The 13,160-nt window shown below is 32.2% G+C and overlaps 1 protein-coding gene across 1 annotated transcript; it reads right to left on the bottom strand.

Moving 5' to 3' along the window:
- Positions 1-1,415: 1,415 nt before the first annotated feature.
- LOC147063874 (juvenile hormone esterase-like) lies at positions 1,416-7,936 on the bottom strand. Its single transcript, XM_085958785.1, has 4 exons — positions 7,811-7,936; positions 6,157-6,311; positions 4,520-5,847; positions 1,416-3,302 (listed from the first exon to the last, which is right to left on the bottom strand). Exons 2-4 carry the CDS (start codon positions 6,292-6,294, stop codon positions 3,134-3,136), a joined length of 1,635 nt encoding a protein of 544 aa, XP_085814911.1. The 5' UTR covers positions 6,295-6,311; positions 7,811-7,936; the 3' UTR covers positions 1,416-3,133.
- Positions 7,937-13,160: the final 5,224 nt, after the last annotated feature.

The following is a 13,160-nucleotide window of genomic DNA, read 5'->3' as shown; positions in this document are numbered from 1 at the left end:
AGCAGTTGTCAGAACAAAATACTCGAGTATTCTTAACTCGTCATTAAGTTTATCCCATATTCTTCCACACTCGAGATCGGTTGCCTGTTTCTCCACACCCGTTAGGTATTTCAGTTCCCAGTATTTCTAAGTTCCCTGCTGTTAACGTATGTCGTATACAGTTAATTCTCGCTTATATTATAAAACATGCATACAATGACACTAATATGGACGAAGCATCTGGAAAAAAAATGACACTCACTTTTTTGTCGGGTCTGCCGAATGGCATAATCTGTTCTAACGCCATTTAATAATAATAATATTAATAATCATAATAAAGGTGATATTGCTATAAATTCCCGATGCTTTTTGTCGGTCTGCCGAATGGTTCGGTTCGAACGGGTTCGCTCAAATGAACATTGACACTAGAAACACTGTTCTAACGCCATCACAATAAAGGTCATATTGCTATAAATTCCCGATGCGTGATATCGCATAATGGAAATTGCGTGACGTCTACCTATACATGTGCGAATGTCGCTATGCGCGAATTTACTTGCTAGCTACTGTACTGAGTGCGTTGTCCAATTGCATGCATACAATCAAATAATATAAACATCTTATTACCTACTTAGTAAAGAATCAAGTATAAAAATTTAATAAAGTATTTCGGGCATTTTATTTCATTCAGGATGAACAAAAGGTAGCCATGTACATAAGTGTCTATTGTAATTAAATTAATATCGAATATTTATTTTCAATTAATAACCATTAAAATGTGTAAGTAATGCATTCTCTAAAATAATCGTGGTTTTAAAATAAATTTTGTATCTCTAATAAGATAGACTTTACATAATAATTGTATTAAATTCGTACATAATACAGTTTCAGCAAAGAACTTCCTGTCATTTGTGAACCAACTTGATGTTTTCGGATAATTTTACATAGTGACGTTGTCAACTTATATCAAAGAATTAGTACTTAGCATTTTGTGCCTCTTTTTACCACTGCCTACATATTATGAATCGCAATTAAGGTGAATACTAATTGCGAGCTTCGTATTTTTCCGCCGGTACCTCTGTTAGGCGGCGTATTCACCTTAACCTTGACAGTAAAATTGTTCCACACAACCATCCACAACACGGTGATTAATCGCTATGAAGTTTGCAAATTAGTGTTACGATGAAAGTAGTTAGTGAAAAATAATAAATTTTTATTAGACATAATGCTCCACCTAGTACCTTAGGTAATTAGAGACACATAGCAGCAAAATACGTAATTAAAAAAATATATATATTCAATAATGTTGATTGATAATTTACATATTGTATATTAATTAATTGATTAATTTAATTACCCATCTAAAACCATTTAAAAGAATAGTAAATATTTTCAAAATCATTGATAAATTTACAATGAAAAAAAACTTGTTAAAAATGTACTTTCGTTAATGAACAATTAATTACGGTTACATGTAAATTGTACGTAAAACATTTCACCGTGGCACAGTTCACCGTGAGATTTTTTATCGGAAAGAGATGGCCGTAATATACTATACGGTCTCTAATTTTATTAGATTCAATATAAACATTAATTCAATTTTCATAGCTGATTTTGGCAAAATTCATGAATTCAAGTATGAGAACCTAACCTAACCTAACAAATAATCCAGTATATCGGCTATATTCAAAATTTCTTTGCTGCTGACTTCCTGTAAAGTGTAAACCGACAAGAACCGTGTTTTATTTATATATGAATTTTGTGTCCGTACTATAAATACGACCCAAAGAGGTTGGACTGTCTTTAATATGTGGCCATATATATCTGATACAAAATTTCACGGTGAAGTGTGGTACAAGTTTCCGGACACGACTAATTACATATTATTATTGTATGGTTAAGTTTATTGTTGAATAATTCATAGTTTTAATGCTTTAAATATTTAAGGTATATCTTTAATTTTTTATGGTATTTCAAATTTAGTTATAGTATTGTGACCTTACCGGATCCAGGTACCTCAGAGCATTCGCTTTAAGATTTTCATTGTATTTAGGAAAAGGAATTAATTTCACACATACATGTTTCATAGTAAGTTCACATTTTTTTTTATATAAAGCTTATTTTTCAATAGTTTATGAAAATGATATCTTAACTTATAACTGGCCACCACCTGAATATCCCCATACAAAATATCACTATTAAGTGAACTCAGCAGAATGCTAATACAATTAATATAATATAGCTACTGCATAAATAAATCAGTTTACTGGTACAATCTGACGATTTAAAACTTACTTATTATTCTAATAGAGGGTGTAAAATAAACGGGCTACTCTCATGTTTGAATTAAGTCAAATAAAATTGTTATTTATAAAGTCAACTATATTTTTTTTTCGACCATGTCCGATCCTAACCCCCGTTTCACACGGGACACCGGTGTTGCGCCCGTATGTAATAAGGAGGTCTTTGTATTCGAATAAAGGGGCCTTTGTATTATGTTTATGAACGCCCACAGCTAATGAGTCAACGCATAGTTTCGCGATATAAATTAGAACATAAAACTGGCTGCGGTCATAAAAACATGTGTATCGGCGGCTTGAGAATGTAGCGGCCGACGGAAAAGTGTACCGGACACGCTTTGACTCGGGGCGTTCATAAACATAATACAAAGGCCCTTTTATTCGAATACAATAGCCTCCTTATTATATAAGAGTGCGACACCTGTGTCCCGTCTGAAACGGGCCTAATAGGATCATATGGGCCTCCACAGAGTAGAGGTTTGTATTAACAGATTTTGTGTGGAGAAATGGATGTCAGCCACTTGCTCAACCTATTAGGTCCATAACCTGACTCACACACAAATTGAAAAACTTGTGTACTTGCCAGACCCAGGATTCGAACCTGGGACCGATGGCGTGATAGTCCAACGTTTAAGCCGCGCGGCCACCGTGGGCGTTATAATTTAAGTATCTTTAATATAACGTGGTCCAACTTATTATAATATAGGTACGTACAAAACTGAAAACTGCGTACCGAGGTAATTAATTTTATCCAGGTTCTATGCGTAGGTGCTTGAGAGTAACCTGTTTGTTTTTAACACCCCCAATTACTTATCATTAATATTATTAATTTTAAATGAGAACTAATTGTAATTTTACATTTTTTTATATTGTTTATAAAGCTCGTTCCAGAATTTTTCTCGACGATTGTCAGGATTTCTTGACATCTTCATGTCTTCGGATATCTCTAAATAATTCATCTCTGTTTTGCTGACGGGATTCCACTTAACGTCTAAAAGGGTGGAATGCTCCGGCGTTGGATTCCTTTAAATTGATAAGCACCAGTAAATTAACACATATTATATATAGTTATGGAAAAATGTACAGTGTAATTCAGAGGTCAACAACCTTTTCACACTCATCGACCACATTCAATTATTTTTTTACAACGTTTTTCTTGGCTCGTATTCTTATTTGTCCGGTGGTTCTTTGTCCGGTACAAATCTTGCAATCGATATTTAACTAACTTCCCGACTAGCTAGACATTTGAAACTTTTAGAATATATCAGAACACGGTGCCAATGCATTTTTTAAATACGTTTAGCCATCTTTAAGTTGAATTGAATTCCTTTTTAGACTTTTCAGTTAATTCTGTTTTGTATGAAAAGTTATTTCGACACCATTATTGGTTGCTAGGGGAGGGGTATGTGGTCCTAGCAACTAAATTATTAATATATACGTGCGTTACTATGGAAATCAATATGACATGTCAAAATGACATTTCAGTATTATTTCTATCAAGTACAAATTTTTTTGATCGTTTAAGCTATAGATCTACCATCGTAAGTTGGCAGCCGGTCGAATTTGAAACTAAAATTGTCTATCGAGGATAAATTTGTTACAAATGCCATTTAATTTTACAACATGTTTCTCGAATTATGGATTGCATAATATTTGTACAGAAATCTACTACCAATAAAAAATTATAAATTACCATTTTTTTGTTAGTTATGGTAATATTCTCAATGTCATTCTAGCGCCCTCGCTGAAATGCCAATTTATGATGGTAGATCTATAGTCAAGTCAAGTTTATATGATTCAACAGAAAATTTAAAAACATTGTATATAAAAATTTTCTTGTGATTATTTACTTATAATGAAAGGGCCTCTGCAAGATAGTATTTAATAAAAGATAGGCAACGTAAAAAATAATTATCAGGCTCTTTATTATACACCACTTAATCCAATTGACCCACGATGGCCGCGCGGCTTAAGCGTCGGCCTATAACGTTGCGGGTCCCATGTTCGAATCGTAGGTCTGGCAAGTACACATATTGTTTTTCAATTTGTGTATGAGTCAGAGTATGGACCTAATAGGTTGAGCAAGTGGCTAACAGTTATTTCTCGTAAAAACAAAATCTGTTAATGCAAACTTTCACTGTGGAGGCCCATACGGATCGGATATGGTAAAAAAAGTGGATTAATTAAAATGATAATTTACTTCTTATTTTTATATAATACATAATAGATAGTATTCTTACCCATATTTGGCAAAATTTGTCCACATCTTCACCACATTCTTTCTGAGTATATCGGAAGGGCTGCCATTTTTTGTTTTTAAGTCGACAATTTTTGTCTTGAAGATATATCCCACATCATCTTCATGGCACGCTCCATTAGATATGAGTTCTCTGTGCTTTTTATAAAAGTTCAAATCCCCGTCGAACGAAAATCTATAAAAGTACAATGGAGCTTTCTGTTTGGCCACTTGTAATTTACTGGCGTATATTATTTTGTAGAAAAACGCAAAGTCCGTCATCAAATCGAAATATTTTTCGATAGAATTGACAGACAAGTCATCACCAGCAAAATAAAAATTCTTTATTTTCTCAGCAATTTCGATCGATTCAGACGAGTTCATAGGGTAACCAAAATCTAATGGGACAAAATATTGAAAGTTATCATTAAAACTTTTAAAATAATATTCGTCTGCTAGAGCACCGATTTCCCAAATGACACCTTCTTTATCGGTGTATCCTGTTATAAACGGGACATCAGAAATGTTTCCATCTCGAATAAGTTCAAGAGGATGACAAGAAATAAAGGATTCTTGACCAAGAATAGATTTTTCAATGACAGGTGCAAAAGGAAACGCAGGATCTCTTCTTTTATCTTCAACTGTTGCAACAAGTTGAGAAAGCTTAACCAATTTTTCTACAGACTCGTTTTTTAGTTGTTCAAAAATTTTCTTTGGATCTGTATTTTTATTTCCGAGAAGTTCTGTAAGTTTTACTGCACTTTCAATGGGTTTTACTTTATCATCAAGATACGCCCACTGATTTAGACATGATCCAGATTGGGCAATCGCCTTATGAAACAATCCTTTAGCCATTGGTGATATCATTAAAAATTGCACTGCTGCTCCACCGGCGCTCTGTCCGAATATTGTAACATTTTTTGGATCACCACCAAAGTGTTTGATATCATTCTGTACCCACTTTAAAGCCATGACCATATCTTTTAATCCAGCATTTCCTGGTACTTCGGACATTTCCAAGCATAAGAATCCCAAAACACCAAGTCTGTAGTTTACTGTGACAAGAATTACATCTTGTTCTATGAGATAATCAGGCCCGTAAACATCTGTACTAGCTGAACCGGAGAAGTATCCTCCGCCATGGATCCAAACCATGACAGGTAAAAGGGAAAGCATCCTAGTTGGAACGTTGGGTGTGTAGACATTTAAGAATAAACAGTCTTCCTCTCCTAGATACATTTTTTGTTGGATGTATAAATCGGATTGGGCACATACGCTTCCTTCCTTTGTCGCATCTCGAACTCCTGACCAGGGATTCAAAGCTTGTGGATCCTAAAAAGATTAAATGAATATTATAACACTTAACTATAGTGTTATTGTACGAATAATGCTTTACGTCAGCATTTGGTCATTACGACCAGAAGGTGGTTGACGTTATTTGAATCATAGCCTGATTCTTTATCGGTTACTTTATGTATTGCCGGTCATGGTGCTCACTAACAGGAATGGTTGATTGACTTTAACTAAAATCTTTTGAACAAAATAAAGTCAAAATAGTATAATAATCTATCAAAATAATGGTTCCCAAAAAGGGTTTAAAATTCAATGTATAAAATGATTATCTGATGTTTAATCTAGTACCTTAAAACGCAAAGGTCCAACCGGTGGACTTGCATAGGGGATTCCTTGAAAGCTCAAATATTCTGTTCCAGATAGGGTCGTGAAAAGCTGACCTCTCAGTGCTCCAAGGCTGGTTTCAATTACTGGTAGGTCAGACATTTTGCTCCACGTTTACCCTGAAAGTGTATCATTTTAATATTTGATTTTTACTAGCCTACATAGAGAAAATTAATCAGGATACTAAAATAAAGTTACTTATTTTCCTTATACCTACAGTAGTAAATGTTTCATATTATATAAATAATAGTTTTGATTTCATTTTGTAATTCATTAGTCATTTTCCAAAACCAGCGTTTCGCAACCTTTTTTATTCTGATGTAGTTCATTGTTCAATTAGTGTCTAGCTCTGAGACCACAGCAAAATTGCGAAGCATGCGAAATTAAAATAAATCCAAACAGTAGGTAAAGCTTGTTGCGATCCAACAAGTAAACAGTGTAGGTACTTATGCCGTTTTGGCGTGAAATGAAGATCGCCAGTTTTTCTTAATACCATAAATAAGTATACCATATTAATAATGACCTTATTGATAAATTATATAAAAAAATATTTAAATTAACTAATAAGTAGGTAACACCCACGATGGCCTTGCGGCTTAAGCGTCGGCCTATAGCGTCGTGGGTCCCAGGTTCGAATCCTGAGTTTGGCAAGTACACGTCATATCGTTTTTCAATGTGTGTGTGAGTCACAGTACGGACCTAATAGGTTGAGCAAGTGGCTTACATTCATTTCTCGTAAAATCAAAATCTGTTAATACAAACCTTCACTCTCTGGAGGCCCATATTATGATCCTATTAAGATCGGGCATGGTCGAAAGAAGAAAGAAGAATAAGTAGGTACCTAACTCAAAGCATTTAAGCGAAAAAAATGTAATTACAAGATAAACTGCAATTAAAAAAGTAACTAGGTATATATTATTACAAAATGGAGGCTTTCACATATTTTGATGATTAATATTATCATTCTTTGATAAATTTTACTGTGTGTACCTATAGCCGAGCTTTTTTAAAAATATTTGCATAGATTTAATAATATGTATTTTTATTTAATTAAAAAATACTCAGGAAATTAAAAAAAATATATACTTATATTAATTTTTTTTTAATATCAAAATATAAATTAAGGGGAATCATCGCAACATACCTAACTGTTTCCAACCGCTGTGCATAGTTATATTGTTATATGCAATTCCAAATTTGAATTTGTAATAATAACAGATAACCAGTTTTAAAAAATGACATCAATTAAAGATGACATTCAACACATCACTACAGGTTTTTATTATGAAGAGTTTAAGCTGTTGAATTAATATCTATATCTACGTACCTACACCAACGGAGATATAGAGAATTATTAATGTAATAATATATTATTTATCAATAAACTAAAATCGTGTGAACACACAAACAACTTTGATACTGCTATTAATGACATAAACAACTCACAACACTGTCTATATCATTGCAAAACTGCATTATATTTTATAATGTGGGCATCGAACTACAAGAGTCCGTTAAAATAAATTCGATTACATAGGTACTCACACGTCAGACATTAAGAAAAAACGGAATTATTAACGTGTGCAACACTAAATATTTTAAATAAAAAATGGCTTACCTTCGGTCTGTTTTTAAAATATCACAATAAATAATAGAACGTTCCAATGTATTATAAAAGAATGTGAGGTTATGTGTATCACTCAAACCGTATGTTGTACAACTGGAAATAAGTATCGCCGGTCGCGGTGAACGGTGAGCGATTTCGTTTTTTTCCATTGCGAAATTCGATTACGAAAGTCGCAATTGGTCAACTTTGGCGAGAATTGATTTTATTGGCTGGTAAACTATTCAATTTACGTTGATTCAATAAATAATATGGTTTAGAGTTCTGTATATAAACGGATCATTAGAACATACATAATTTTGAAAAACACTTTCTGAGAAAATATATTATAACCAATAGAAAAAATCTTTTTGAAAAAAGTAAGCCACCCCGGCAGGGAATCGAACCCTGCATCTCCTGGGTTTAAGCCCCGTCCGTTGCATTTGCCTCTATGCTACAAGGCGATGTACTAATTGCGACAAATGTTAACTATTGGCCTTTTTAATACCTACTCATCAGCGTTCTTCTAAATCTATCAATCTATTCTTAATCAATTTTCTCAGAAAGTGTTTTTCAAAATTATGTATGTTCAATAATCAGAATGGTACATTCTTAAATCTTGTGAATTATTCGTTGAATAAAAGAAATAGTTAATTATGGATCATCATAGGTTCAATGGTTCATTTCTTACTTGAGAACTTGCAGGATGTCTATCAAATCCCCTGGGAGTATCGAATACGTCAGGTGAAAAGCTTCTCAAGTTGGTCTAATTCTCGGTTAGCCCGATTGGCTATTGCACCCGCGTCTACGGCGAGCAAAGGATTAAAAATGAGATATTGAGAACTGCTTGTAAAATATTCATATTTCATAAGAGAAAATATTACAGGCCAATATATACACATACGGAGACTTAAATTGTGCCTGATTATGCAGATTTGAAGTACACTTAAAATTTGTTTATAAGTCTGAATATGGACCTAATAGGTTGAGCAAGTGGCTGACATCCATTTCTCGTAAAAACAAAATCTGTTAATACAAACTTCCAATCTGTCGAGGCCCATAAATGATCTTTATTAGGATCGGACATGGTCAGATATGAACTATTTACTATATGGATTATATATTTTTGATACTACATCCGGTCTGGGTGACTCGGCAAGTTAGGACGCGGACGACTTGTCCCGGTGGCCTCGAAACCCATATCCCAGACTAAATCTCTAGCAAATCTTGCTTTTTGTAATGCAAACACAAATGTACATTGGATATATTATGCCAACATGTAAAATATTACGTATGTACCTACAATATTTTTGTTTTTATCAAACGTAATAACTTATGAACGCTAAAAACTCTCGCTATGATTATGGCAAAATTAATAGTAACCCCATTGCCGATACGTTATTTATTTTCTAGTTTTACTGTTCTTTTTATTTTTTTATTTTTTTTCTTAAAAAGCTTTGAGTTGCCTTAAGGGTGCCATGTGCGTATCACTGCACTAGACCCATCAGTGATGTCACATAGGAGTAGGGGAGTCATGCGTTGTATAGTGGCGGCACCTAATAAAGGGCGGTGACAGCAGTGACGGTTTTCAATGAAGCGAACAATGCGGTCGCTTCATAAGATAGTAGAACATACCTATGCATTAGTTTTAAAATAATCGAATTATAAAATATTATGATAACAAAAATATTGTTGTATTGTTATGGCGGTTTATTGCCAAGGCAACATTTTCACAAGGGTGCCTCCAAACCCGCCAGCACTACAGATCTCCACGTAACTAAAACCACAACTGTTTGGAAGTGGGTTTCGTGAAAATGCTCTAATTCTCAGTATATGGTGTAGGTATATATCAATTTAAAATTTTTGGTATATTTGTCTGTTTAAGATAGACGAAAATAAATAGTTAGATACAGACGTACAAACTTATCGGAACAATGGGATGGAGGAGCCACTGTCGAAAACTACCCAATCAAGACTCGTAACTGGACAAAATCTGACATTTTCAAAATAAATGGTAAATGGTTTCAAAAAAAAAAAAAACAAATGACGTCCTATGGTAGTTTGTAGTTCCATTTTTGGCCATTCTACAGATTTTGTAGATCCGTAAGTAAGTAGGCACTTGGAACAGACAATTCGACAATTTGGAACTGAAAATAAGAGAACACGGCTTTCTAAGTTTGCGTAAGGGCGGCACTTTTCTTAGGGACGTCACTGTCAAGTAGGGATTGAAATAACAAATGAAAATGCCAATAACGGTATTTCCTATTGAATACCGATATTAAACAGAAGTATCTACCAATAAACATAGATATAAAAATATATTTAAAATATTAATATTTTATAGCAAAAAATCTAAATAGGTAAACATTTAAAAATATGTAAAAGTAAGATATGGTAGAGATGCTGATGTTTGTGCTTTTAAAATAAGTATTCCATGTTAATTAATACATTTTGTTTACACTTTCAATAAAGAATAATATATCGGTATTGTCTGATTTTTAAAACCGGTATTTTGGTATTGAAAAATATTAGTATACCGGTAGGTATTGCATTCCCTACTGTCAAATATACAAAAATCTTCATAGACACAAAAAAATGACATAATGATAATTCCATTCACTTATAAACGACTATAATAAAATACTATAGATTATTAATAATATGATAAAAATAATAATTATGTCTGCAAAATAAATATTTCTCTCCCACGCGAATTAATTATTGTAACATTTTTAACCTTTGTTCACAGTTTTTTTCAATACTAACGCAATTAATAAGCTAAACGCTCGGCGTGTTTAGTGAAATAAAAATTAGGTGTTATTATAATTTAACACTTATTCAGGCAGTAAAGTCAGATTGAAATCAATAATGAAACATTTTTTTAAATAATCACATTGTTGTTATCGCGTTGGCTGCATGTATTTTTTTTATCGAAATTAAAAATGAATAAATCGCCAAAAGCATTTTTCGTGTAATGTATACGCACCCATATTGTTTATCATAATTTATTAAGTCCAACGTGTACGGGATTGTAAGCTATTTCCGCATTGCTTTAATACTATACTAATACACTACAGCAGTGGTAGCGAACCTATCGTCGCTGTAGGATTGGTTTCCCGAATAGACCAAATGTTCAGGAGACGAAAAACAAATTTCATAATCCTATATTTAAATACATGGAGATATTTAAATTGTTATTTTTACAGCATATGAATGATGTATTCATTACCATTACAGAGTAATTTAAAGAAAGGGTTGGTTCTAGTCCAATAAGATACAAAAAAACATTCTGCATTAAAAGGTCGATTTCGACAAAAACGGATATTCGGGAAACCAATCTATAGCGACGCTATGGCACGCGAGATGATTTTGCACGGGACGCGTTTGAAGAGAGAAAAAAACCTATATTAATAATAAATGACAGATCGCATTGTATAAAAAAAGGCAAATAATTTTCAAGACTAAGCATTATGTTTAATTTAAATATATATTTGCATAGGTCGTAATTAGACTTTATGCGTCATATATAGTATTATCGTACTAACCTCATCAGGGGGCGGAGAATGCCGCACCGCGAACCTCTAATTTTGATCGATCAATGCTTGAGACCATTATAGCGAGAGAATGCCTCATCTGATCAGAGCAATAATTTTATTCTAGTATCAATTTGTGCGTAAATAACTAAACTATTTAATGCATTGACAAAAAAAAAATATTTCTACCCACAAAAAATGACACCAAATAAGACACAAAAACTTGGCGAAGCTCGTAGTAGTAATTCTGGTAGCCAGTTTCAAAATTGGTGGACCGAAATGTATGACATACCTAATTGAAAATACTGATAAAGCTATATGTGTGCTATGTTCTGTGATCTAGGATATCATCATTTTTTGATAGAATTTTTAAAAACTATTTTCCCCCATAACTGCTCGGCACGTCAGACAGTTGAAAAATAATATTTGGGAAATTTTGGCACGCGTACGTAAAAGGTTCGCCAACCCTGCACTATAGGTTCGTTTTATAAAACAAACTGTATATTTATGGTGATAATAACTAATAAGAATATCTTTATAGAAACATAGGCGAAAATATATAGAAATATATAAAGTTTGTTTATAATTAATATTGAAAAAAAAAGTTTTTCATACTCATTTTATCGTATTTTTTTGTTCATATTATATTCAATTACGAACTACATCGCAGAAACGTTATTAATTAAAATATGGCGCTAAAAATAAAAAGAAGTTTGGTTTATTAGATGTAGTACATACACCAAATTACTTCTTTAGTTGTGTATTTGCATCGGCGGCTTATTATAGATAATTTCAGTATGTCATTTATTGTACCGCCCGTGAACGACATGACAGGTGCTAATGGTGTAAAATCATAAATAATAATGTACCGACTCGTGTAGTATGTTATTTTTTTATAAAAAAAATGTTAAAAAGAATATTTATTTGCTTTATCAAATTATAAAAAATGTATAGTTTTGTTTATAACTTAGTACCTATATTATATTGATTATAATTATAATGGATCCTTTATAAAATTTCGCAATATAGAGTTTTCAAAGACAATTCTCTTTTTTGGATTTGTCCACATTTAAAAAATATTTTTTGGAATTAGAATATTTATGTTGGATAATCTTTTTTATCAGCAATTCACACTTACGAAATTACAATAGGTACATATTATAGATTAGATTCTGTTGTGTGCGAAGAAAAAAATAACAAATCCTAACCATAAAATATTTTACCAAGCCAGAGCATTTTAAATTCCACAGAATAGAGGAGGTTGTCTTAAGGCGAAGTCTTCACTGAGCCTTTTTTAAAGAGGCACCTAGCGGAAAAATAGGAAGCTTGCAATTTGAGACATTTTTTTGATAATTTACAATTTCAACTGTATTAATGAATAAATATGTAGCTGAAAACATTAAAAATAAAAATATTTTTTATTTTAAGTCAAAGACAAACTTACAATTGTAAAAAATGTAATAAAATGTGAATTTGTTCTATCGGTCCGCACCCTATTATTACATATATTTTATGGTCATATTTATTATTAAAATTTAGTTTATTAAGTTTTCTAAGCATCACTTAAGCGATTTTTGACAAATTCATAGTTTTAATATTTTTTATATCTATTTTAAAAAACATCGATTTTTATAAAAAATATAAATGTGTATAACTTGAAATCCTTTTTATTTATATCAAATCAATTATTTTTATAAATATAAATAAAATATTTATATTAATATAAATAAAAAGGATTTCAAGTTATACACATTTATGTTTTTTATAAAAATCGATGTTTTTTAAAATAGATATAAAAAATATTAAAACTATGAATTTGTCAAAAATCGCTT

Source organism: Rhyacophila brunnea, unplaced genomic scaffold, assembly GCF_057557595.1.
Source record: "Rhyacophila brunnea isolate RB1 unplaced genomic scaffold, BYU_Rbru_1.0 scaffold_8, whole genome shotgun sequence".
NCBI lineage: Eukaryota > Metazoa > Arthropoda > Insecta > Trichoptera > Rhyacophilidae > Rhyacophila > Rhyacophila brunnea.
This window is presented reverse-complemented; position numbering and strand designations above follow the sequence as displayed.

What these genes read in the sequence shown, in the direction of transcription:
- LOC147063874 (XM_085958785.1), bottom strand. Translation starts at nt 6,294, where the DNA reads ATGTCTGACCTACCAGTAATTGAAACCAGCCTTGGAGCACTGAGAGGT. An exon ending in TTGGACCTTTGCGTTTTAAG is followed by an intron (nt 5,848 to 6,156) that starts GTACTAGATTAA and finishes TAATCTTTTTAG; the next exon opens with GATCCACAAGCTTTGAATCC. An exon ending in ACAAATTTTGCCAAATATGG is followed by an intron (nt 3,303 to 4,519) that starts GTAAGAATACTA and finishes ATCAATTTAAAG; the next exon opens with GAATCCAACGCCGGAGCATT.